We start from the raw sequence: 26,566 nt of genomic DNA on the forward strand, positions 1-26,566 counted from the left end.
GGGATTCTGTTAATGGTATCAGAGGTCATTCTTTTTTCTTTTAAAAAACCCTCAAATGCACTTAGTGTTGGCATTTTTAGCAATGATCGCCCCTTTATTTTTGCTTTGGCCCAAAAGCTATCTGTGGAGGGCAGAGATCATCATGGAGAGTGCAGCTGTCAGGCAGGGAAGCTAAGGTGTGTGCGTTTTATGGCAGAGGGTATGGTATGGGTGTGAATACATGTTGGAGTTAGGGCTTCAGTCTTCACAAACTGAACAAACTTTATCATCTGAGCTACAGAGAGCTCTACCTATAAATGCTCTGAGAGAATGAAAAAAAATGAGAAGAGGTTCTTTACAACACAAGACGTTTCATCTATAAAAAACATACTTTTCAGTACATACATGTTGTAAACTCAATCTTGTGGAAAAAAAATAGACAAATGCATTTCTAACACACACTTGACAATGCCACGGAGACAGTGAAGGCTGGGCTACCCACCCTGACAAGTTCTTGAGGAAAAGGTCCTTTGGAGTTTTCTGGCAAGTTGATTGGAGGGATAACCCAGTCTCTCTTCTGCCTTTGTAGGTGACCACTGTGCTTAGTCCATTGTCTGGGGAATACTATTTCTTCAATTTCTTGTGATTCCTTTGCATTAAAATACAAGAAGACATGCTTGAGTACTAGGAGAAACATTTCCTGAAAGTACATCAATGTCAATGGATACCTGAAAGCGCAGAAATCACAGTTTATTACGAACAAGAAAATAAGTCTGGGGGCCTTTTCCTCGTCCCCCTATTAAAACAGTAGGAAAACATCATACGATTTTTGGGTTAAACTGCTCATTGAAAAACTGAATTCTAAACAATTTATTATGTGGTACAGCTGTGTAAACTATTCGCAGTTTCTATAAACCATCTTAGATAGTAGTTAATATGGAGCAAAATTTAATAAGACCCTTTTATATATTTCTCATTAGTTTAAACCACAGTTCAGGTAATGTGCTACTGTACATTAAATTTAGATCTTGATGTGCTAAAATATAATTTGAATTCCAAGAGAAGTTTAATACATACTGCTAAGGAATGTCTCAAATATTTATGACCCTATTAAATCCCACAGAATTAATGCTGTAATTATTCTAAACCTATGTCAGCCATGATGAATGCTGTAGATGACCCAGTTTGCACATGGGGTATTAATCTCTGCTGGATGTCAACATTTTCTTCTGTTTCTTCTTCTATCTGTAGACATTTTAGCCATTAGCCCTTGCTGCTTTGGTGAAGATACCCAAGCTAGTTTGCTGGAACACATAGAATCATCAACAATGAAAGAAACCTCTCACTTGATTAGTTACCAGCTTCTCACTTTCTATTACCCAAATGACATGATTTAACTAATACATTTCACATAGTTTAATAGTTTAACAAATTACATTTCACATAAGGGAAGTCTTGACACTGGCATAAAAGAAAAATGATATATATTTTCCTCTGATATATTTACTCATATTTGATCACTGGTGTGTATATCACATTTACAATTAAACACCAGAAATGAATGCATGTACTCTTATCTTTCACTATACAATAAATATACCAAACGTAATAGCCATGGTTCATAAAATCATAAACATCAGAATATATGAGGGTGGTGTCTCCTCATGCTGGTTTCAATTTAACTCAGAGAAGTAGAATAGTCAAATGAGTCATGTTATCAAAACTTTACTGGAGAAGTTATTTTATCTTATTTAAAATTCTTAATATCGTGACTTATCCAAAATAAGTGCTCAATAAATTTTTGTTGAATTGAATTGAAGTACACTCTCTTGGAAATGTATCTTATTTATTTTATCTTGGCTTATAGCAGCTTCCAACAGGGCGATTATATTATTCCTAGAAGTCACGTTAGTAGTATAAATACTTCACACTCCCAATCTGATTAGTAAAGGATGAGATGAAGGCCCAGTACTCTTTGCTAGAAGTGCTTTCCTGTTACTACTGTAAATCTGAACTTCCCATCAATAAATCTGGCTGGTGAAGTCTTGCAAAAGATTGTTTATTTTGTGGTTATGTTTAACAGCCTGTAAAGCATCTAATAAATTTGAAACAAACAACGACTTCTAATTTAAGTTATAAATCTCAATGTGTAAACAAATCTTTCAAATACAAGTTCGGACTGCTCAAAATACATTTGGTCCAAGTATCTTCTAAGATAAAAACACAACAAAATACTTCTCAGGTGACTGAAGTTAAAAATTCAAATACCTGGCCTCCATGAATGTGACGTGCAGCGAAATATATATCTAGGTCAAACTGTATACATCTGCTTTTCAAGTGGGAACACTGTACCTTCACTGACTGCTCAGCTGAGGTTGGCTTGAGGCTCAGCTTCACTGCGACTTGCCACTTCTCCTGGGTCTCTTTGTCTTGGGCATATACCAGGAACTTGGCGTGCTCAGAGGAGAGGGGAAAGCTTCTCACGGCGTAGATCATGCCATCTTCATCTACCTTGAAATCTGCTGGTTCGCTGCTTTCATACTGTACTTTTCTTTTTCCATTGCAGTTGCTAAACTTCACTGTAAAAGATAATACATACAGAAGTCAGTGTATATGCCAAAAGAAGAAACAACTAATAGCTAAGTCTATTTCCTGCTTAGGTTAAAGGATAAAATATAGTAACATGAAAGACAGAAATTTTATTTTTGCATCATTAAAGGCATTTTCATAGTAGAGAACATCAGACTGTGGTTCCGAGTTGTTCCCTAGCATCTCCTTGTTCCAGAGTCTTCCCATTTCCTTCCCCTTGCCCTGGATCCTGGGCCCTCAGACACATCTGCTCTTCCCCCTATGACTCTCACTGATGTTGCCTACCACTCCCTAACAAACTCCTACTCATCCTTCAGACCCTGGCTCCAAAGTCCCTGAGGGTAGAGCAAATCCCTTGCTCTTAGTCTTCACGTAGCAATGTCAACTCTACCACCACAGTCTCCTAGCCATGCCTGACCCTCATTGTGAGAGATACATCTGAGCACATTTTCTCGGCTATCTTGTATGCCCTGCATATTCCCTGGAACATATTCTTAATACAAAATTTTTGAATGAATACTTAAAGGGAGAGTGCTATAACATTTATTAATGTTGCATGGCCAATACACTCTACAATTACAAAACCTATGGTAATTAAAAGGTGAATAATTTGCAATTTCTAGTCCTCATAGCGCTTATAAAGGTTCCTGGAAGCAGTAACAATTTTATACATTTTTAAACAAATGAAAATAAATGAGTATCTCAAAGTAAGTTTTAACTAAAAATATGTGTCTTCAGAGTAGAAAAATAAAATAGCTTTCAGGACCTTAAGTATCTCTATCTTACATGTAATAATTTAAAGTTAAAAAATCTTTTCTTAAAAATAATCTAAATCAGCTTGTATCTCTTCAGATAACAAAATAGAAGTTAAACCACATACTTATAAACATAGAACTAAGTACATTTAAGCCAAAATAAAATGATGGAATAATAAAAGTATTCTTTAAGAAAGATTATTTTTGCTCTGGCCAGTTTGGCTCAGCAGTTAGTGTTAGCCCTCGAACCAAAAGATCTCGGGTTCAGTTCCCAATAAAGGGCAGATACCTGGGTTGCAGGTTCAATTTCCAGCCCTGGTCAGGGTCATGTGCGAGGCAACTGATTGATATGTCTCTCTCACATTGATGTCTCTCTCTCTCCCTCCCTCCCCGTCCTCCCTCCCTCCCTCCCTACCTCCCAATCTATCTAAAAAAATCAATAGAAACATCCCAGGGTGAGAATAAACAAAAAAGAAAAAGAAAAGATTATATTCTTTGAAATCCTTATTCATTATCTTTGAAGAAAAATTCTATGGGAATAGCAAAAAGCGATCAAAGAAAAAGTGATATTTTAAGTTCTATAAACATGGGATTTTATGTCCTGACCAAAATTCCATAAGATACATTTTGGAATGTATTAATAGGTACACATTACAAGATATAATCATATATACCTATAGCTTTTTTCAAGGATCTAAGTAAACTTACTAATATTCTCACCCCACCTATGCATGGATGACATTTCTTTTGTTTTCATTAATATAAATTCACTGAGATGTGCACAAGACCACAGACAAATAACAAGCATGCTTATTTCCCTCAGTAACCATAAAACTCTTGATAACAGTAATAAAGTACTTTACTGGAGATATTATTTTCCACATAATCTCACATATATCATCCTTCATCTTTCAAATATTTCAAAATAAAAATAAAAGTTGTATCTCACACTAAATTATGTTAAACCAACATATTTGTCTTTGGAATAGAAGTATCCCAGAAGATACTAAATTACCCTATCTTATATGACATGTGATTTAAAAGTGAAAAATGGGAATCCTTTCTATAGAACAATGCCATCTACTGCTTATTTTTTATTAAAGACAACAAAATGAAAAGAAAAATCGTTTGGGGGAACCCAGCTGAGAAATCAAAATGAAAAACTTTTATCATCTTTTTTCATAGGAAGTACCTTTTATGATCTCGTGTTCACGATACTGAAGAACACATAATCTGGATCAGAAATATTACATAGCCTCCTGCTGTTTATGCTCACTTGTACCTCTCTAGCAGTGATCCTCATCAATTAACATCTGGATTATTGGGTCTGCTTCCGAGGTGGTCTTCTCCATGCTCCAGGTCATTGCCCTCCCACTCCTAGTCCAAAGCTCTGCCGTAATGTTCTCCTGCCTGCTTAAAATCTGTATTATTGTAAGTAAACGCTTTTCCCTCATATACAATGCTCTCTTAATTCTCGATCACTTCGGTTTGACTTTACATCATATTCTAAAACACATTCTGTCCAGTCAGAGTGATTTCTCAGTAATTCCCACCTCACTTTGGTCTGTACCCCACATGCATCACCTTTTCTGGAAGGCCCCTCAATCCCCCATTCCCATGTCACAGCTCCAGAGCCAGGCCATGGTTCAGGGGAAGTCAACTGGTATGTCCTTAGGAAGATAGCAGCCTGATTTCATCTCAAAAAGCTTTAAATTAAAAAAAAAATTTTTTTTTCTTTATTGATTTGAGAGAGAGAGAGAGGAAGGGAGAGGGAGAGAGAGATAGAAACATCAATGAGAGAGAACATCGCCTGGCTCCTCCTGCATGTCCGCCACTGGGGATTTGGTCTACAACCTGGGCATGTGCCCTGACCAGGAATCGAACCGGTGACCTCTTGGTGCATGAATCAACACTCAACCACTGAGCCACACTGGCTGGGCTGCTCTAAATTTTTTATTTTAATTTATTTTTACATTTCTTGTCCATGGAAACATGTTAGCACGTGATTTTTATTATAATAGTAAGCATAAGAAATGTCTACTTATTAATGACTTCACATGACTACATTGTCTCTCCATAAGCAGACCATATACTCCTTTTGGCTTCCTGACAGCGAGTCTTGGTCTTCTGTTTCCTATGACACCTTGTAGTGACAGGTACAGTATAAATGTTCATTAAATATCCGGGGGCCAATTGTATAGATTAATATTTTACATCATTTCAAAAAACTAGAAAACAGATGGGAAACTTGGAAGTATGCCCCGTCTGCTATAGCAACACCCAGCAACCACAACAACCACCACAACAACACCCCAAGGACTTCAAATAAGTTGGCTTTGTATTAGGTTGTTGGTAGTGAAAAAAAGTGAACTAGTATTTGTTGAAAGCCAGGCATTGAACAAGATACTTAAGATTAGGTTATCACCTGACCAGTGTGGCTCAGTGGCTGAGCACTGACCCATGCACCAAGAGGTCGCTGGTTCGATTCTAGGTCAGGGCACATGCCCAGGTTGCAGGCCAATCCCCAGTGGGGGCATGCAGGAGGCAGCCAGTCGATGTTTTCTCTCATCAATGATTCTATCTCTCTCTCCCTCTCCCTTCCTCTCTAACATTCAATAAAGAAAAAAAAATTAAAAAATAAAAAGACTGGGTTATCCACTTTAATCTCCACAGTTACCTCCTGAATTGGGTGTCGTTATTTTTATTCTACAGAACAGGAGAAAGCAAGCTCAGGGAACCATCTATACCCATGACTGTTTGGCTCCTAGTCTTCTTTCCCCTACAAAAGTGTGAAGGAATCAAAACTCATGACTCTTAAGTTATTGAGACCTAAACCTTTAATAAACAATAAAGGTAAAGAAATGACAAAGAAACTTGATGAATGCTTGTGAAGAGAATAAAACCCACATTAGATCTTTGAAAGTACCAAGATAAGTCGCATCTTCAAAAGGAATTCTTAAATTGGAGCTACCTTAAATATCCTACAGAGGCAGGTAGCTAGAACCCGCTGTTACTGTGACGGACTATTTTGTTAATTTGGTACTCGGCTACCTACTTAAATTCAGGCGTGAGAATGATGCAGGGAGAAAAAGGAGGAGGCCTTTGAAAAAAATGTATTAAAAAGAAGAAAAAAATGTACCTTCTCCTACAAAGGGTCATTGCACATCCTATGAATGAGAAGTTGTTGACCTCAGAGAATCCGACACAGGAGCGAAGACTTTGGAAGAAACCGCATAAAGGTCAGTTATCTGAAGTCAACTCGTTTTTTTTTTGTTTTTTTTTATCCTCACCCGAGGATATTTTTCCATTTTTTGTACAGATAGAGTGGGAGGGAGAGAGAGGAAGGAGAGAGAGAGAGAGAAACATTGACGTGAAGGGACACATCAAGTGGCTGCCACCCACACGACCAACCAGGGCCGGGGACAAACTGCAACCGAGGTACATGCCCTTAGCGGGAACTGAACCCGGGTCTCTCCGGACCGCAGGCCAACGCTCTAACCACTGAGCCAAACTGGCCAGGGCTGAAGTCAACTCGTTTTTATGTCACCCCTGTGCCACCTGACCTATAACCAATATGAGCTGGTTTAATACATATGCTATTAAATTGTTCTATGTTTTTAAAACAAATGCTAATTCTCATTTGCTCTAATATCAAAATAAAACAAGCAACATTCTTGGCATTATTCAGGTTTACAGAAATCCTTTGTGTTATATAATTCCCGTTGTAAACACAATCAGTGGAATCAACACCATGAACAAAAATAAGTCCAATGCCAACTGACAAAGTTTTCCTTGGTGAAATGTCAGTTCTAACTTCATGTAGATTGTGAATTAACGTATGCACAGTGCCTGGCTCACAGTGACATACTTAATCAATGATAACCACATTTTACTGTTTTCAAGTCACACAAATTAAAATATTTACTTGTAGTGGGTGTTACGGACTGAATTGTGTTCCCCAAAATCCATATGTTGATGCATTAACTCCCAGTGCCTTAGAGTATGACTGTAATTGAAATAAGTTTTTTAAAGTGGTAATTAGGGTTCACTGAGTTTGTATGGGTGGGGCCTCATCCATAATGACTGGTGTCCTTATAAGAAGAAGAAAGTTGGACATACATGTACATGTATCTATGAGGAAAAGACCATGTGAGCACACAGCAAGAAGGTGCTCATCTGCCAGGCAAGGAGAAAGGTCTTTGAAGAAACCAGACCTGCTGACACCCTGATCTTGGACTTCCAGCCTCTAGAACTGTGAGAAAATCAGTTTCTGTTGTTTAATCCACCAGGCCCCATTATCCTGTCATGGCAGCCTTAGCAAACTAACACAATGGGTAACACATGGATGCCATTATTTAACCATTGGTCAATATTTATTGCCTGTTGTTTTGTTCACTTACGACCAAGATACAGCTAGAAATATTTTCTCAAATTTGTTAAGATTCACCTGCACCCTAGAACCAAGTGCTAAAATATACTCAAGAAGATGTTTTTTTTTACAGAAACTCAGAAGTTCATAGGAAAAAATAGAAAACTGCTATGTTACAGAATCCTAGTTGCAGCACTAATATACATTCATGACTCATAAATCATATTTATTTATTATCTATAGGCTTTCAAAAAGGTTTCCAGGGTGATGACAAAGTGTGTGTACAAAAAAAAATCTGGTTATAAACAACAAAGACAGAAGACAGAAGCCCCTCAGAAAAGAGAAAACGATATCCAAGAGACATCATTTAATTATTTAAATGATTGAAATTAATTTAAAACTTAACTTTGAAGATGAGGGAAGTAAAGCAAACATCATAGGCATGTGACTCTTGGAGAAACAGATATAACTTAGTGGAACCAAACTGTTCTGGTTAGTAAAACATTTTCTCAATTGACAATAGATTAAGAACTCTGGCCCTGGCCGATTTTGCTCAGTGGTTAGAACATCGGCCTGCGGACCAGAGAGACCCGGGTTCAGTTCCCACTAAGGGCATGTACTTCGGTTGCAGTTTGTCCCCGGTCCTGGTTGGGTTGTATGGGTGGCAACCACTCGATGTGTCCCTTTCACGTCAATTTCTCTCTCTCTCTCTCTCTCCCTCCCTTCCTCCCGCTCTGTCTAAATAAAAAACGGAAAAATGTCCTTGGGTGAGGATTAAAAAGAGAACTCTGAATAACATAATACATAAGACTTTCAACTTTTGTTCCAAGACATAAAGCAGTTGTGTCATTTTTTAATATGTAGTTTTTTTAAAGGAAAGATGTTGATACATTTAAAAATAATTAAAATACAGCCTTAGTGAAACTATTCTGTACGATAGTTGATAAATACATGGCATTCTGCAGTTGTCAAAATTCACGGAACGGCACAACCCCAAGCGTGAATCCTAGTGTAAACTACGGCCTTCAGTTAATGGATCAATACCGGTCATAACAAATGTGCCACACTAATGCAAAATGTCCCCACAGGTATCCACCACTTTTTGAAAGATGGGGTTACCCTCCTTTGCCTTTATGACAAGCTCACATTAGTATCTGTTTTTGCTAACCAAAAAAAAAAAATCTGAAGAGGATTTTCAGTTTTACAAATAAAGCATAAAAAACGTTCAGAGTTTGGCAGCAATCTGCTGTAGGGCAGCGTGCACTGGGGACAGTGAGGGTGGCCCCCTGAGCCCCTTCGCCGGGAGCCACCCTCAGCATCTCAGCATCAAACCATCATAGCCTTTTCTTTTTTTTAAATTCTCACTTGAGAACATGTTTCCATTTTTGTTCAGATAGAGCGAGAGAGAGAGAGAGAGAGAGAGAGAGAGAGAAACATCGACGTGAAAGAGACACATCGAGTGGCTGCCTCCCACAGGACCCCAACCAGGGCTAGAGATGAATCACGAGTGCCCTTGACCAGAATCAAATGCGCGACTCATTGGTCCGCGGGCCAACGCTCTAACTGCTAAGCCAAACCGGTCAAGGCAAACCATCATAGCTTTGAACTGTATCTGTGAGCACCTGTGCCTCCATGTATTCTGTGCATCCGTTAGCAAGATATGTCCTCCTGGGGTATCAGAAAAGCCTAAGGAACTGGTAAGGGTGTGACACTTAGCATAAAACTGGACGTAATGAAGTGTTTCGATTGTGGTGAATAAAATGAAGACATGCCAGCACTAAAACTGCCTGCATGGTCCACCATTCCTACTATCTACATGCAGAGAGGAAGAAGACTGAGAGCTGCCCAAAGGTAGCACTGGTTCCGCAAGGAGCGAAGTGGTTCCGTTTAATTGGCACGTTTAGTAATAGATAAAATGGAAAGAGTATATTGTTTGAGTGGATTTGTGGGTGTACAAAACTTTGATCATATCATTCTTGTTTTTACTATATGTTAGTGTTATTTTAGATTTTATGTGTTATCTGGTAACATTTGGTAGGCTATTTTTGGGGTCTGAGAACACTCAGAAATGTTTCCATGTAAATTAATGGTAATTGCTTTTTCACTTTATACAATTTCAGCTTAAGAGAGGTGTCAGAGGAAGGTTCTACTTTTGGACAGTGGGGGTAATCTATAATAGGGAAAACTTCTGAGGGGAGGGGATATGGAACTCTCTGTACTCTGTTCATTTTTTCTGCAAACCTAAAACTGGTATAAAAAAAATACTTCCTTACAGGTGACAGTCTAACCTACTACATTTTTAGAAACTATCTGAAAGGAATGTATAGATGTCAAAATCCTCACTCTCTCAAAAACATGAGATCCCCATTGTCTCAAAGTGGAATTAGTTAGAGCTGGATAGTATAACTGAATCAATAACTTCGCATAAATATTCTAGGTAAGGAGACACTGAATTGGTTTTTCATGACAGTCGTAATATTTTATCAGACCCATATAATAAAGTTGAAATTCTATTATTTTAAAAATTATCAAGAAACTTAACTTGAAATATTCTCTGATAGAACAATATTCCTTACATTAAAAAATTAATTTTGCTTAAGTGCTCAGTTACCTCAAAGTAGAAACTCTAGATTTCATAACAAAAAAGGAAATAAATTTCCTTGGACAACTTAAAAGTCTTGACAATTAAAAAGTCTGGATTATTATTTAATTATTATTAAAACTGTTCTGTATACAATTAAATGTTTTTGGTTAAAAACATGGTAATGTTAAACAGAAAATTTACTATTACAGCTACTGCATAGTTTACATAATATATAGCTACAGTGTTAACATGATTAATACAAAATTAAACATCAGAGATATAATGATTATGTTAAAGTACTTTTTTACTGTTAAAGAAATACCTCAAATTAATGTTAACCATAAAACCATAATATTGTTATAAAACATTAACAGGAAACCACGAATCTTACATATTAAATGTACCAGCAGTTTACATAAACCATATGAATAAAAAGGTGCAAATACTAACATATGGTTTATAATTTTTACTCAAGTAAAACATCACATCATATTTAGAAACAATGATAAGAAACACTGTAAAATATTTTTGTGCCTAAATATGCCTTTTACTTTTCCACTGTTTTCCCACATTAATTGTTACTTATGAAGCATAATGGGAAAAAAGAAATAGTTTTATAGTATTAACAGAAGTTTTCCTATTTGAAGATAAATGGAAAAATATCCTCGGGCAAGGACTTAAAAAAAAAAAAAAAAAAAAAAAGCTGTTCATTGCAGCATTATTTACAATAGCCAAGACATGGAAACAGCCTAAGTAGCCACCCATGGATAAGTGGATAAAGAAAACAGAATATTATTCAGCCATAAAAGAAATGAAATTTGCCATTTGTAACATGAATGAACCTTGAGGGCATTATACTAGTGAAATAACTCTGAGAAAGACAAATACCATATGATCTCATTTATATGTGGAATGAAAACAAACCAACCAACCCTGAGTTCAGAGATAAGAGAACAGAAGGTGGTGGTTGAAATGGGTAAAGGGGTCAACAGGTATAACTTTCCAGCTGTAAAACAAGTCATGGGATGTAACTGTACAATGTGGTGACTATAGTTAATGTTACTGTATCACACATGTGAAGGTTAATAAGAGAATAAATCTTACAAGTTCTCATCACAAGAAAAAAAAATTGTAGCTGTGTATGAAGTATGTTAACTAAACTTAACATTTCACAATACAGTTGACCACTGAACAACACGGATTTGAAATGAGCAGGTCCACTGATATGTGGATTATTTTCAATAAATATACAGTCAGCCCTCCCTATCTCCCGGTTTCACATCTGCAGATTCAACCCACTGCGAATATGGAGGGCGGCCTGTATGCACTGTTCTACAGCATTTCACATCAAGGCCTTGAGCACTGGGGATTTTGGCATCTGCGAGTTCTGGAACCAATCTGCCACAGATACAGAGGCGTGAGTAGTTAAGTTTTGGGGGAAATCAAAAGTTATATACAGCCTTGGTGTTTTTGGCTCAGTGGTAGTTAAAGCATTGGCCCACGGATTGAAGGGTCAAAGGTTCGATTCCCGGTCAAGGGCAAGTACCTGGGTTGCAGGTTCGATCTGGCCCTGGTTCGGGTTGTGCGTGAGGCAGTCAATTGATGTGTCTCTCTCACAGTGATGTTTCTCTCTCTCTCTCAAACTCCTTCCCTTCCACTCTATCTAAAAATCAGTGGAAAAAGTATCCTCAGGTGAGGTTAAAAAAAAGTTCCCGGGCCAGTGTGGTTCAGTGGTCAACACATGCACCAGAGGTCACAGGTTCGATTCCTGGTCAGGGCACATACCCAGGCTGTGGGCCTGATCCCCAGTGTGGGGCATGCAGGAGGCGGCCAATCAATGTTCTCTCTCATCGATGTTTCTATCTCTCTCTCCCTCTTCCTCTCTCTCTCTAACATCAATAAAGAAAAAAAGTTATGCTGGCACCCTTAAGCACCACTTTGTTTAAGGGTCAATTGTATATACAAATATTAAATCATTACCTTGTACACCTGAAACTAATATAATGTTTTATGTCAGTTAAAAAGAATGAAAATAAATATAAAGTTATAGAGCTTGTTTTCATGAATTAACTTTTTTATAACAAGTTTTCCAATTGAGATATAAAATTCTTAATATAATTACCCCAATGAAAACTTTAATTCACACAAGTTGGTGGTTAAAGTGGTAGCAAAGAATTCATCTCTTTTCCTCCAATGGACAGAAAGTTCTTTCTTGTCATGAACCATGAGGAGCACATTTATTAAATTCATGATTCTTTTCGACAATGACTGTTGCTAGAATTCCTTGTTGGAATGGAAATGCTTTAAGTTTTTTCAAAGGAAGTATTTTAAAATGAAACTGTAAAGCATACACAGGTATAGCTGTAATAGTCATAATTTTTCTTTATCGCACGTGAATCATTTTTATCCTTTTTCCAAAGTTAAATTTTTTCTTCGAATCCATAAGTTGTGTGAGTACATTTTTTTTTACAAGTTGTGTGGTATTTTTTTACAAGTCTTGGCAGTTTGCAATTAATTTCATTCAGGTGCTCCAAGTTAGGAAAGATATTTTTTTTTTTTAAGCTAATGACTCTCCTTCAACAAATCTACAGTGAACAACATTTGAACGCACAATCCATTTTTCTATTAGCTAATAACCTCTTGAAATAAAAGTGTCCTTTGCACAGTTTGTGCACTTTGGTATATATCAGAAAATATGGCATTCTAACCCCTTTTCTTTGCATAAAGTTGTAGCCATTTACCTTCATAGTATCAATATTGGAGGAGTTACGTCTTATGATCAAACTTTTATATACTACAAGAGCTTCTATTTGAATAAAACGCACACAGAACCTGGGCTCTCACATTAAACTCGTGATGATTTTATCTCCATACCATTTATAGCCTCGGTACCTGCCCGCATGCCATTTGGGCCAAGGCAAACAGCTTCATGCAATGTTTACTGAACATCCTATTTTAAAGTATTCATTTGTCTCTTTGTACACATAATTACAGAAATTAATTCTGTGGGGTATTTTCTCCCAGAACAACAACAAAAAAATGCTCTTCCAGTGTTCTCACCACTAGTATTAACTCACATATTTATTAATTCTGTAAGGTCGTTGACATGCAGTGGTAATTTTTGATTTAATGATCTTTCTGATTACTGCTGTCACTGTGATGTGTGATATGCCATCATTCCCTCTCCTGAGCATATTATTCCAAAGTGGCTTCTTTTTTATTTCTTCTACTTTCACTGGTTCCTTGTATACCATTAGTGACATATATACAAGCTGGTAAAATAAGGAATTCTGCATTGATGTGAGGCACTTTGCCTTAAAGCCTTAAATGTCATATATACGTGGCTTTTAGAGCTTGATTATATGGTGCTACACTCAATCTCACAAAGGAATTTTCTCACATTCTGCTTAAGAGAATCCACAATGTCTTCTGCCTGAAACGGCTGTTGTGGGTAGGGTGCCCACGAACTCTGTCCTGCACGTAGCTTCATTTGATCACATTTGTATCAAATAAAACATTTCAGCCAAGTGTGAGAATAATTATAAGAACACATGAATTCCAATTTGAGGGAGTCATTATTATATTACCTAATTAGTATCTTAAACATGTGAGGAGTTTCTTTGAAGTCTTTGTATCTTTCATCCAAATGATCCATTGTGTTGAGAAAGTAAACAAAAGTGAGATGAAAGCTACACACAAAACAGACTGCAGGCATGTACAGCTTAAGATAACCTATTTGCAAATAATATATATGTAACATATAAATATTAATATAATATATAGTATTTGTAATTATATGATATATAACTAACTATAAAATATATATATAAAAAATGTAAAGTCATTTGCATTTTAAAAAGGCTTTAAAGCATATAACAAGCTAAACCTTAAGTGCAGAAATCTAAATTAGAATAATCAATATTTATGTTCATTTAATTTAATAATTAAAAATCTCAAATAGCCTTGGTCTGTTTGGCTCAGCGGTTGGAGCATCGGCCTGGATTCAGTTCCTGCTAGGTGTATGTACCAAAAAAAAAATCTCAAATAGGTACAAAATTTAATCATTTTACAATAAAAATTTTTTTGAAAACAGTCAATATCTAGAGTTTCAGTCCTCTTTAATAATTTAGTAAATTTTATGTCCAGAAAAACCAACCAATTTAATTCTAAGAAATTTGTTTTTAAAAACCTATATAAAATTTAATGTAATATAGATACTCTAATTCTAAAAAACACACAAAATTGATTTTTGACTTCCATCAAGAATAAGAAAATTGTTTCCCAGCTGGTGTGGCTCAGTGGATTGAGTGTGGTCCCATAGACTGAGAGATCTGGGTTCAATCCTGGGTCAGGGCACATGCCTAGGTTGCAGGCTTGACCCCCAGTAGGGGGCATGCAGGAGTCAGCCCCTCTCACATCAATGTTTCTATCTCTCTCTCCCTTCCTCTCTCTCTAAATAAATTATTCAATAAATAAATAAATAAATAAATAAATAAAAACCTATTAAAAAATAAGAAAATTGTCAACATTAAAATCCAACAGGAAGAAAGGAAATTAAAAAAAAAAAGAATTGTTAAAAAGAAGAGAGGAATAAAGAAATAAACAATTGGGAAATTTTCAAATGTAATGATTCTTCAGTACCTGACAAAAAAAGAAACAATTCATACATATCTTCTATTTTAAAATTAAAGAGTGAAAATAAAATAAAATTAAATTAAAGAGTGAAAACTGTGAATAAAAAAATACATGCCAATTAAATTAAAAGAGTAATGAAATTAATGCTTGCATAAAATCTTCACTTAGGATTAACACACTGATGGAAAAGCAATGTTCAGATACCTGGGGGAGTTCAGCAAGAAAGGGGACATTTTGGTGCCCAAAGAGTTCTGTGGAGATGGTACATGGAGACTTTGGTCTATACAAGTCTTACTCAGCAAAATAGAAAATAATAAAAGCTTTCAGGAAGTTTTCTGAGAAAGCCACAAAAGAGCATTCAAATATAATTTTAAGTATTGTCAGTTAATTATTAAACTCCTTCATTATAAAAAATGCCTTCCTATTTTTAGCACTACAAAAAGCTCAATCATGCATAAGTGTAGCTAACCTGTAGCCCATTCTTGGGGTTCTGGTTGGGAAACACTGACATATTTTGCCATACTGCTAAAATATTAAGGTTCAGGAAGGCCTTACTAGTAGTCACCAATATATTCAGTTTGTCTCCCCTTCCCAGATGTTCAGAAAGATGACACCTCCCATCTCCCTTGATCTCAGGCACGACCATGAGGTTTGCTTTGGCCATTAAAATCTGAGGACTGGCCCTGGCCGGTTTGGCTCAGCGGTTGGAGCGTCGGCCTGTGGTACAGAGAGACCCAGGTTCGGTTCCCACTAAGGGCACGTGCCTCGGTTGCAGTTTGTCCCCGGCCCTGGTTGGTCATGCGGGTGGCAGCCACTCGATGTGTCCCTTCACATCGATGTTTCTCTCTCTCTCTCTCTCTTCCTTTCTCTCCCTCCCGCTCTATCTGAACAAAAAATGGAAAAATGTCCTCGGGTGAGGATAAAAAAAAAAAAAATCTGAGAACTGAAGTGACCCATATGCAGAAGCATTTAAAAGTTGATATCCTCGTTCTCTGCAGTGGCAATTATGAAAGAATGTGTTAAATGGAGGTAATACAAGTGGAGGTAACAGCCACTTCAGTGGCAGCTGCCCCAGAGAGTCACCTGCTTCCACAATGCAGTCTGCATGGAGAGAGGGACCTTTTTGGGCTAGGCAGGGAAGACTGGTGGTAACGGTCAGTGCAGCACAGCTAGCCTGTCCTGTCCGATAGGTCTCAACTCGGGTTCAATGCAGTAGAATTAGCATAAAGTATCTATGAAATGAAACAAATCGGAATCAAAGTTGCTGTAGATTAAGTTTTTTGTTGTTGTTATTAATTCTCGCCTAAGGATATTTTTCCATTGATTTTTAGATAGAGTGGAAGGGAGGGAGGGCAAAAGAGAGAGAGAAACATCAATGTGAGTGAGATACATCGATTGACTAGTTGCCTCCCACATGACCCCGACCAGGGCCGGGGATTGAAACTGCAACCCAGGTACGTGCCCTTGACCAAGTTTTGAATCCAAGCTCCTTTGGTCAGAGGACCATCGCTCCAACTGCTGAGCCCAACTGGCCCGGGCTAGATTATATTCTTAAAATAAAAACATTTCTTATTCTTGCGCTGGCCAGTTTGGCTCAGTGGTTGAGCGTCGGCTGTGGACCAGAGAATCCCGGGTTCAGTTCCTGCTAGGGGCTCGTACTACAAAAAAAAACAAAACAAAATAAAACAAAACAAAACATTTCTTATTCTTAAAAGTCTTGGTAATTCCCCACCAAAAGAGAAGGTTTTATATTGTTCTTTAAGATATTATGAAATTAGAGAATCTGTTATTTCCTTTCCTATCCTTTCCAGGAAAAGTCATGTCATAAAATTAACTAACATCTGTATAAAAGTTGCCACAAATAAAAGAAAGAAATAAAGGTCTATGATGTTTGTCTTTGATATGAAATTGAAAAAAAAAAGCAGTAGAGATGATATAATAAAATGACAATGACATAAAAACTACGAAATTTAAATTTTCACTAGTCCAATAATGTTGTGCATATAATTTTATATATTATACTATTGAAAAAGCAGTAAGATTATTGCATTCTCTCTTGTACGCATTTTAATAACAAAAAAAATGTCAAGTTGTTCACTTCATTGATATTCTTCTTCCAGGCTTCTCTATGACATGAAAGTCAACAAAAACTGTTTCCTATGGCAGAATCCAGCTAAAATTATACAAAACTATCAGTGCTTAGGAAGAATTATTCTCTTTCTCTCTCTTTTTGCAGAATGTGCTCATTAACAAATTACACTGAAATATCACTACCTCTAATTAAATTACTCTGACAGAACACAGGTTTTAAAGAAACTCTTTTTCCCAACAGCACAGTTATTATTCTCCGAAAGTTGATGCAATTTAGTTATTAGCCTTATATTTCAGACTACTTATTCAATAAAAAAAGAATCCTAATTCACAATTTCTGTGACAGGTCTGTTAATTTTTAAAGTTAAAAAGAGTTTTTGTAATAAACTTTACTGAAAACAGAAATTCTTACTAACTAGAATTTTCAAAAACACCAGTAGAAAAGAAAAAAATAACTAAACTAACCTTGTATTTAAATCAACTCAACAATGTGGCCTCAAAATGTGCCACAGAGACCAGAAAGAATAAATGTCTCCCTTGAATTCTCAACTTACTAAGACATGGACACACCAGGGTAAAAAAAGATGCTCTATGTTTTATGAAACCTGAATAAAAGAGGTACATAGAATATAATTCTTATTAAACAAATTAGCCCTACTGGTATGATATGATATCACATTAACTGAAATTAAAGTCCATTGAACTATTACATCCAAAACCATTTGCTGATTGTAAACTTATAAAACAAACAGGGGAATATTTTATCCTAAACACTTAAAACAATTTAAGAAATATGTATTTCTTTGTGCATTATTAGGAGAAAAAGATCATGGTCATATATGAAGAAATAATATATATATAAAAGAGTTCTTGAAAATTTGCCATAATAATATTTTACTTAGAGTTTAAAAGCTGAATTCACAATTATTACTGCCTATCCCCCCAAAGATATAACGGATCACTAGCCACTGGAAAGCACTTTGTAAATGGCAAAGTTGGACTTTCTACAGAAAGCAAACTAAAAATTTAGCAAAAGCAGTACCAAATCCCACAATATTATGTGCATTATTTGTAAAGGCTGTGTACGTTTTTTGAACATTAGCAACATGATATGTATTAAGTATTTAATATATGCAGGATTCCATAAAAATTTCATCAATGTTACTATGTATTTCATGAAGCCAATGAAGTTATTTAAAGCAATTACAAAATTCCCCAAGTTACCAATGAAATTTAAGTAGTAACAAGCAATTAACAAATTCTAATATAAATTCAATTAATACATTATTACTTGGGAGATATCAGCATATAACCTGAAAAAAACACAGGGTTTCCCAGTCCATCTTTTAACCACTGTCTCGGTTCACCATTTCCCAACCTTTTGAAGAATTATTGTATAAACCCTACAAAGCTGTTCATGTAGCATGAACGTATTCTTCCAGCAATCTAAACAGATAGTATGTCTTAAGCACAGTTCTACTCACTCTGATCTACCATATGTAATCACAAGGAAAACAAGGGTAATTAATCTATGACATGTAATTTAAAAATGGGCTATGATTTTTAATGCACTAACATAACAGTGATAAAGAGCTATTTAAAGATTATGGTATTTGACTTTACACAAATGTATAAGTACTTAAGTTGGATAATACTCTCTTTAAATGCCACTTATATTCAGAAATTGTATTTTATGCTTACTAAATTTTTGTAGTGTCCAGAACTGCAGTCATTTCAAAATGCTGTCATGGGCATTAAACAAACTAAAAAAAAAAAAAATCCTCTTCAAAAGTGTTCCCTCCCTCTATCTCAGCCCCAAACCAGTCTCTACCTCTGTGAACACACCAACTCAGCAATTTGAATAGCTAGGCAAAAACCTGCTGCTTCAACGGACAAGAATATAAGCTTTATCCTCATTAATGAGTTGACATTTCCTCTTGGAGAAATGATTACACTTCTATTTCACCGTTCTCATTAATTATATCCAGGTGAATGGGATTAATTGTAACATTTGGCTATCTCATGTACGCTGCTCACCGTGTGATTTAGCTGGAAATATCTTAGGTGCATGAGTGTTCTCCTAGGAGCATTAATCTCATCCCTCCCCTCCCCGGCGGCCACTACAGCACTCACAGTCCAGCTCTTGGGTTCACTTAGGAAGGGTCAAGGTATCTTTAAATTTTACAGAGATAAAGATTTTTCACATTTAATTTACCCCATGTAAATACACGAGCCCGTATTAAAGGATTTTTATTACATTAGCCGAGATGATGTTAAAGCAAGTATCCTGTGCCCATATTATCTGCTTTCAACTTAGCCTTTCCCATTGTATGTATTAGCTACAATAAATCGAATTAGGCTGAAACAATATCCTTGTTCTGTCCCAGGGGGCATAAGTAGTATGTCTTTTTGCCTAAAAGCCTCCACAAATACTACTTCTTTAGAATAATATATTTAAAACGCCTATTTTTTAAAAATTAACTTAGAATGGACATTTGCCTTCCAGAGGCACAAAAATGAAATAAAACAAAGATATAAATAATTGGAACAATGACAGGAAAAATACACATCTAAATGGGAATGATGAAAGACCTACTGAATATGAATTTTTCGACCCCCAAAAAAACATTAAAAAAAAAAGAGGCATATAACCCAGCTGCAGTGGCTCAGTTAGTTGAGTGTTACCCTGTACACTGAAGGGCTGCTGGTTCGATTGCCGGTCAGGGCGCGTACTGGGTTGGGGGTTTGATCTCTAGTCGGGGCACGTACGAAAGTCAACTGATCGACATTTCGCTCTCACGTTGATGGATGTGTGCTCTCTCCTCCCACCCCCTCCTCTCTGTAAGCATGTGCTTAGGCAAGGATTAGAAAAATAATAAAATAAAAAAGTGGTATATAAAAACAAAAAAACAAAAAAAAATAGAAATACAGGTATGTAACTAACCTTGTAGTAATTATTATTTCTCAATAAATATGTATATCAAATCCTCATATAGTGTACAGTAGCCCCTCTTATCCGAGGTTTCTTTTTCTGTGGTTTCAGTTACCTGCAGTCAACTACAGTGCAAAAATATTAGATGGAAAATTTCAGTTATAAACAATTCATAAATTAAAAATACAAATACAGGTATGAAGGAGACTTCCAGATAGCATGCCATGGCGCCGTGGGTCCACGTCTTTGATGGACCACCTTGCTCTAAATACACAGCAATAACAATAAAGTATAGAGAGTTAAAACAAAACAAGAGAAAAACTAGGCAGGGTCAAAAATAAGATGAATATCCAGAAATGGACTTCATCTAAGTTGCTACCTGGACAGGAAGCACACAAGGGCAAATGGAAGTTCAATTTGCAAAGTGAAGGAGCTTGAAGGTGAGAGGAAATCGGGTACGGCCTCCAGGATGCCACCTGATACCACAGGACGGAGCTGGGCTGGGGCTGGGTTTGTGTAAGCGCGGATGAGAGATGAAAACCAAAATCCCACTCACGAGGAGCCTGAAGTCCCCAAATCATCACACATCTCAGAATTAAATATTAAGAACAACAATCAGAACCCAACAGACTCCAAATGAAATTAATATCATGGAACATTCATCTGGGTCTCCTGATCTCATTGGCCTCTCCTCCGTCTCTGGAAGATGCTTCAAGGTTTAGTATGGGACCTACATTCTCACCCTAGGAGATTTCAACCTGTCCAAAGGTTTGAAAAACTACAGGCACAAAGATCAGTGTTGAATATGTATGTACAAATGCTGATGGTTCCCCTGAGATCTAGATTTCTGTGTCAACTGCCTTCTTGCTACCTCCACAGGCAACTCACACAGAACAGGTACCAAAGCCAAAGCTGGATTCACTCCAGCTTCCAGGCAGCAGACTCCATGGTAAACAGTTTCAGCCCAAATGCTCAGACGACAAGTCTACGAGTTCATCTTGACTCTTGTTTTATTCCAAATGCAATCAATTAGAAAGTGTTGTCAACTCTACTTTCAAAAGACGTCCCCAACAGGGCCATTTCTCATCACCTCTACTGCTACCATCTAATCACCAGCCATTATCTGTACTAAATCATGTCTAGAGCCTCTAAGTGGCCTATTATTCCCACTCTTCATGACATCTATCATGGTCTTTTAAAAACATAAATTAGATCCTGCTAAACCAAATCCTTCACAGAAAACAAAAGCCCCTGGCCCTGCCACCTCCTGGTCCTTACTGTGTCCACATAGGCGGGCCGTCTTGTGACTCCAACCGGCCAAATTAACTTCTGCCACAGATCCTTCTCCACATATTTGAAATATTATATAATGAAGGACAGAGGAGAGGAAAAAAAAATAAAAGAGTAGAGGAAGGGGAAAAAAAAACACCTTGGAAAACCAGTAACAGATTCAATCAACTGTCCAGGTAAAAGGCTGTTAGGTTCATTTTGGTCTTTCATAGGTTTCATGGCTAAAGTTACCTTTCCTTAATTTTTCCAACTTTCTTCTTTTCTTTTCTTTAATGGTCACTGGTATTCACTGGATGAATGGAGCTGACTCCAGTTCTGGTCAAAATGAAAATTAACCAAATGATTCTTAGTCTACCATGGAAGGTGCCCACAAAGATGGATGTGGCGAGGTCCCTGATCTCTAGGAGTTTAAATTTAGGAGGAAAAGCCTTCAAGAACTAACAGTAAAGTAAAACAATATATAACAATATGGGCAAACCCAAAGCTTTTGACATTTATGCTTGAAGGAAGGAAAGGAATCACTGAAAATGAATGGAAATGGCAGCTGGCTTTTGCTGGGACCGGAGAGGGACAACCAGGGCTCCAACAGGCTGCGTGGGGAGAGGGGAAAGTCAGGGGCTTCAGCAATAAGGCCCCAGAGCCTGGCGGTGACAGGGCCGCCACAGTGGCATCAGGGTTTCTGCAAAGAGAGGTGCCTGGATTACACAATTGTTCCCGCTCCCTGCCTTTGTCAAGGGCATTTGTGAAGGATTTCTTCCTGGGGCAGATTTGTTTGGCTGGGTGTTTTAGGACATACTAGCTTTGTGGGAGAGGAGTTTTCATGAACCAAAGTCTCTTATTGAGAAAAACAGTCTCCAGGTAGACTGAAAGCCACGAGGCTGAAAGAAGACTTGCCAATACAGGCAACAAACCAAAGGTCTAATAACAGCGATACACGAGTTGGCTCTCAGACTTAGGGGCCGTGTGTGTGTGACAAGCACGTCTGACAGTAGGACCGAGTGTTAAAACGTAAGTGCCGTTGCAGTTCTTATAAAAAGGCTTAGCATGTCCCCCTTCCTTGAGCCCATGGGTGAGACCTATTAATATGAGAAAGACCATTACTGGCACTTTTTAAATGCAGGGATTATTAAAAAATACACAATATAATATGCAAAACGTGATTATAAAGAAACGAGCTTGATTCCACAAATTACATAGAGAAATCAGATTCATTATATAGTAAGCACGCCTTGCATAAATTACAGTCCAACCAACAGGGGCACTAAATATGCACTTTAATTTGGAGTACAATACAGGAGGAACTTCACCATCTAGTGAGATGCATTATTAATAAAGCTAAAAAATACTAAATAAAAACCTTGCTTTGTATAAAGACCAACTCTAATCTCATGTATTTAAAAAAATTTTTTTTCTTTATTGATTTGAGAGAGAGAGAGAGGAAGAGAGAGGGAGAGAGAAACATAGATGAGAGAGAACATTGATTGGCCACCTCCTTGCACGCCCCCACTGGGGATCTGGCCCACAACCTGGGCATGTGTCCTGACCAGGAATCAAACCAGTGACCTCTTGGTGCATAGGTCAATGCTCAACCACTGAGCCACATCGGCTGGGGTAATCTCATGTATTTTATATGTAATCTTCAATAAAACACTATAATTGTATATGCCATTGAACCATACTCTGTCAACGAGTCTGACACACTGTCCTTTTCTTTGACCAGAAAGATAGTGCGATTTTTATCTTTTTGTTAGTTTGTTTGTAAAACAGGAAAATGAAATGAAAAGCTCAGTAGACGATAGCCAGTAAACTCAGTTCTGCTGTGGTTTCACTGCGTGGAATCATTCTCTGAACAGCGTGGGATTCTCATTTCTTCAGCTGGAATGTGAAGGGTTCTCACTGGATGATCCCTAACAACTTCTGTGGTGCTGAAAATATGCAAACCGTAGTCTAAACTTCAATATCATAACAGGTCCCCGAGTACCACCACTGATGCTGCACTCAACCCTTTTTGCTTTGTTTTTGTTTTTCTTGTTGTTGAGCGGGTTATAAATAAAATACAATGGCTTCTCTGGGACATAAAGCAAAGGGAAACTCCTATAGGAATAAAATTGTTTTCAATGACTTTTCTCTAGTTTTTAAAAGCAATAAATCCCGAAGGCAAGGTAAAATCCAAACATCACATTCCATGTAATTGTATGTGAAAGGGCAGCAGTAGCTACAGCGAGAAAAATCACTGCAATTATTCAGTGGTCACTCTTCTTTTCAATAGATTAGCACATTGCATTGGCACTAATAAACTGTCAAGTATAACCTAGGTGCCTTTCTTGTGCTAAAATGTGTATGTCATCCCAAAAAGCAAAAGAAGCTCAAGTCATTCTGTTTGAAATGTAACTCTTCCTAGAATAGACCAGTCACCTTCTTTCCATGAAGCAGATTTCAGTCATTTCATCACTGTGGTGTCACAAGGAGTATAAATCCTTGAAGATCAAACGACACCACCAGTACTTCAAGCTTCAAATTCTGTGCATTGTCCCCTTTGAAAATAATGAATGTCAATGAGAAAAGGGAAAATCAAAATCTTTAGAACAGTTCCTTAGAACTACTTAGTAAGGAATACAAATGAGAGTAATTTTGGAAAATAAAAATATGCATTCGAGACAACTAAGGACACAATCCATGATTTCTCTTAATTTACAATTTTGATGGGATGAATGCTCCTAAGGAAAGATAAACTGAAGACCTACAAAATCCCTTGAAAAATATATGACAAGAAAATCAGTATGACTCGACCTTGGGTTTAAGTTATGATGATGGGTTTAAGTTAACTTTTACATGGCGTCTTTTATTTTTCAAGTTTCTAATAAACTAAACTCAGTACTTGTTATAAAACAGAAATTCTCTATTCAGTTCTTATCACAATAGCCACACACCAGCATTCTATTGCAAGTTTTGGTTTTAAATCCATGGCATTCTTTTATTCAGGTTCAAAGTCATTTTTCTGAACAGCTGATTTTATATGCACACACTACCTTTTGATAATTATTTCATAGATTATAGTTTAGACTTTTAAACAAGCAACTTTGTTGAATATCTTATTGTTTTTCTAGGAGGTTTCAAGTCCCTTGATGTTTGGCAAAATTTTACAAAATTAATGAGGTTAACCTTCATTTTTCAGACCTACTTTATGTTAACAGAGACCCCCTTATTTAAAGATGACTCAGAGTCAAGGACTTTTACATTTGACTTCACTTTTGGGCAAGTCTCCTAAGTTTAAGGTAGATCCTAAAATAAAAAGTATGTGACACTTTCCTAACCTTACACACTTTAGGGCAACTAAATACACATAAATCATACCTAAAATAAATTAGATTTATAAAAAGATAGGCATCTAAACTAAAATTTAAAGAGACATTAATAACACTTCTCATTTTAAAGGGTTCCTTTTCATAGCTACATGATATTCTGCCTTTTTCTCTTTTCTATGCCTGAAATTATATGGCTTAGTACAAGGCAGGAACTATGAAAGGAACTGGAAATATACAAGGGAATTCGGCAAGGAAGACAGTTTCACCTAAATTTCTCTAACAAATGATGTGAAATAAGGTAAAAGATCTACATAGTGAGGATCAGAGAAATCAGGCCAAGAAATTAAAAAGCTGAGGTTTGACATTTAAAAACATGATTACATAGAGTACTGTAAAAACAGATATAAAGTTTGCTACAAGAAATATTTTCTATGCAAGATTTTAATTTACTTGCAGTTTGTAGGGAAAAATGTCTACCATCTAGAGAAACGGGCAGATATAACTTGTTGCAAAGTCTTGCTGGCTGGATTTGAGAATGTGTACCTTGTTTTGAAATACAAACTGTACCTCTAAAGAAGGCAAAGGGGAAATCCAGCTCTCAAACATTCCTTCCTTAAACCACCATCCCTTACCCCATAGAGTATCTTTGTACAGATGTGTTATTATGTTTTAGTTTGATTTTAGAATAAGAGAAATTCATAGAATCACTCAATTCTCTGTTTAAAGTATACAAATTTGCTTTGTACATAAGCCTTCTCACTTTATGCTCCTTTGTTTTCCAATTTAACTAAGTACTGTCAGAGGGAATGAACAGGCAATTTCTGTTACCTGCAAGGAAAACATGATTCTGCTTAGTTCTTTGATTTCTCAGTAAAGATACACACATAGCTCTTTAATAAAAACATGCCTTCGAGTTCCCATTTCCCATAATTCCTTCTGCTTAGTGAACAAAGTCATAATAGGTATGTCAGGATGAAAACAGGGATAAAGTTCTTTCAGGCTGATGGAAATGCCTATGCAGCTTTTTATAACTGAAATACTGACCGTCAGCAAAACAGAGATTGGGTGGCTCAAACAGAGCGCACATTACATCTGATTCACTGATCCTTTTCAAAGTCTTGCCCCCAACCTCGGAGCAACACAAAACCTTCCTGAGCCCTGCCGGTCCCTTTTTCTGTTAGAAAAACAAAATACAACATGAGAATAAACTCTTAGGGGGTGAAACACATTCCTTTTTGAACTAACATCTCCCTTTTGGTTATTGTAAGATGCATGGTCTCTCTTGTTTTTTTTTTGTTTGTTTGTTTGTTTTTCAGCTAATAACTATCCATTCATCACCTGTTATTTAGCAATCTGTTAAGGTGAAACATCTGTAGCTCTCCTTGCTTTCTCTAAAGAAGTAACTTGGACAAAAAGTCAATAAGTGCCTGTGTACCCAGCAGCACCAAAGTGCTTATAATTAAATTGGTAAGGAGTCGGTTTTATACCCTAAATTGGGTATGAATCCGAGGTTGAATCTGAAAAGAAATGTGTCTGAGAATATTTGCTAAAATAAAAACTTTCACGATTAAAGGAAAATGAGAGATGCTAAATGCAAAACATGCCTGAAAATAATTGTGCTAATGGGTAGATAGGAGATTTTCAAGGAGTGCCTTTTCTCTGAGTTTTATAGATGTTAAACACACCAAGAAACTCGGTTTTCTACATGAAGACAGAACTGCTTTTTAACAATGGCTTGAAAGGTATGCTGTCTTGTTCTTGAACATCCCCCTTTCAACAATTAACTTTCCAGTTCTCATCATATGCTAAAAAGTTTAGTACACCTGAAGGACACTGTGGGAAGCAGCGAGAAAGTCGCAGAAATACTCCAGGACAATGCTGAAACTTGTAGGATTCTGAGGTGAGAACAGGAAAAAAGTGAGAGTTCCAGAAGCAGGAGGAATAACAGAGCAAAAGAAAGAAGGCAGATGACATGATAAAAAAAAAAAAAAAAAAAAGGCAACAGCCAGCCACTGCTAAACAGATAGAGTTTCTATG

The 26,566-nt window shown here is 36.8% G+C and overlaps 1 protein-coding gene across 2 annotated transcripts in view; it reads right to left on the reverse strand.

Annotated features, from left to right (window-relative positions):
- Positions 1 to 26,566, reverse strand: part of CDH2 (cadherin 2) — a 218,509-nt gene that overhangs the window by 59,386 nt on the left and 132,557 nt on the right. For both annotated transcript variants that reach the window (XM_036245120.1, XM_036245121.1), the window contains 2 exons: positions 2,332 to 2,558; positions 482 to 628 (listed from right to left, as the gene is read on the reverse strand). In XM_036245120.1, coding sequence (XP_036101013.1) covers positions 482 to 628; positions 2,332 to 2,558 — 374 coding nt within the window. The remainder of the gene's footprint in view (positions 1 to 481; positions 629 to 2,331; positions 2,559 to 26,566) is intronic.

Source organism: Molossus molossus, unplaced genomic scaffold, assembly GCF_014108415.1.
Source record: "Molossus molossus isolate mMolMol1 unplaced genomic scaffold, mMolMol1.p scaffold_m16_p_6, whole genome shotgun sequence".
NCBI lineage: Eukaryota > Metazoa > Chordata > Mammalia > Chiroptera > Molossidae > Molossus > Molossus molossus.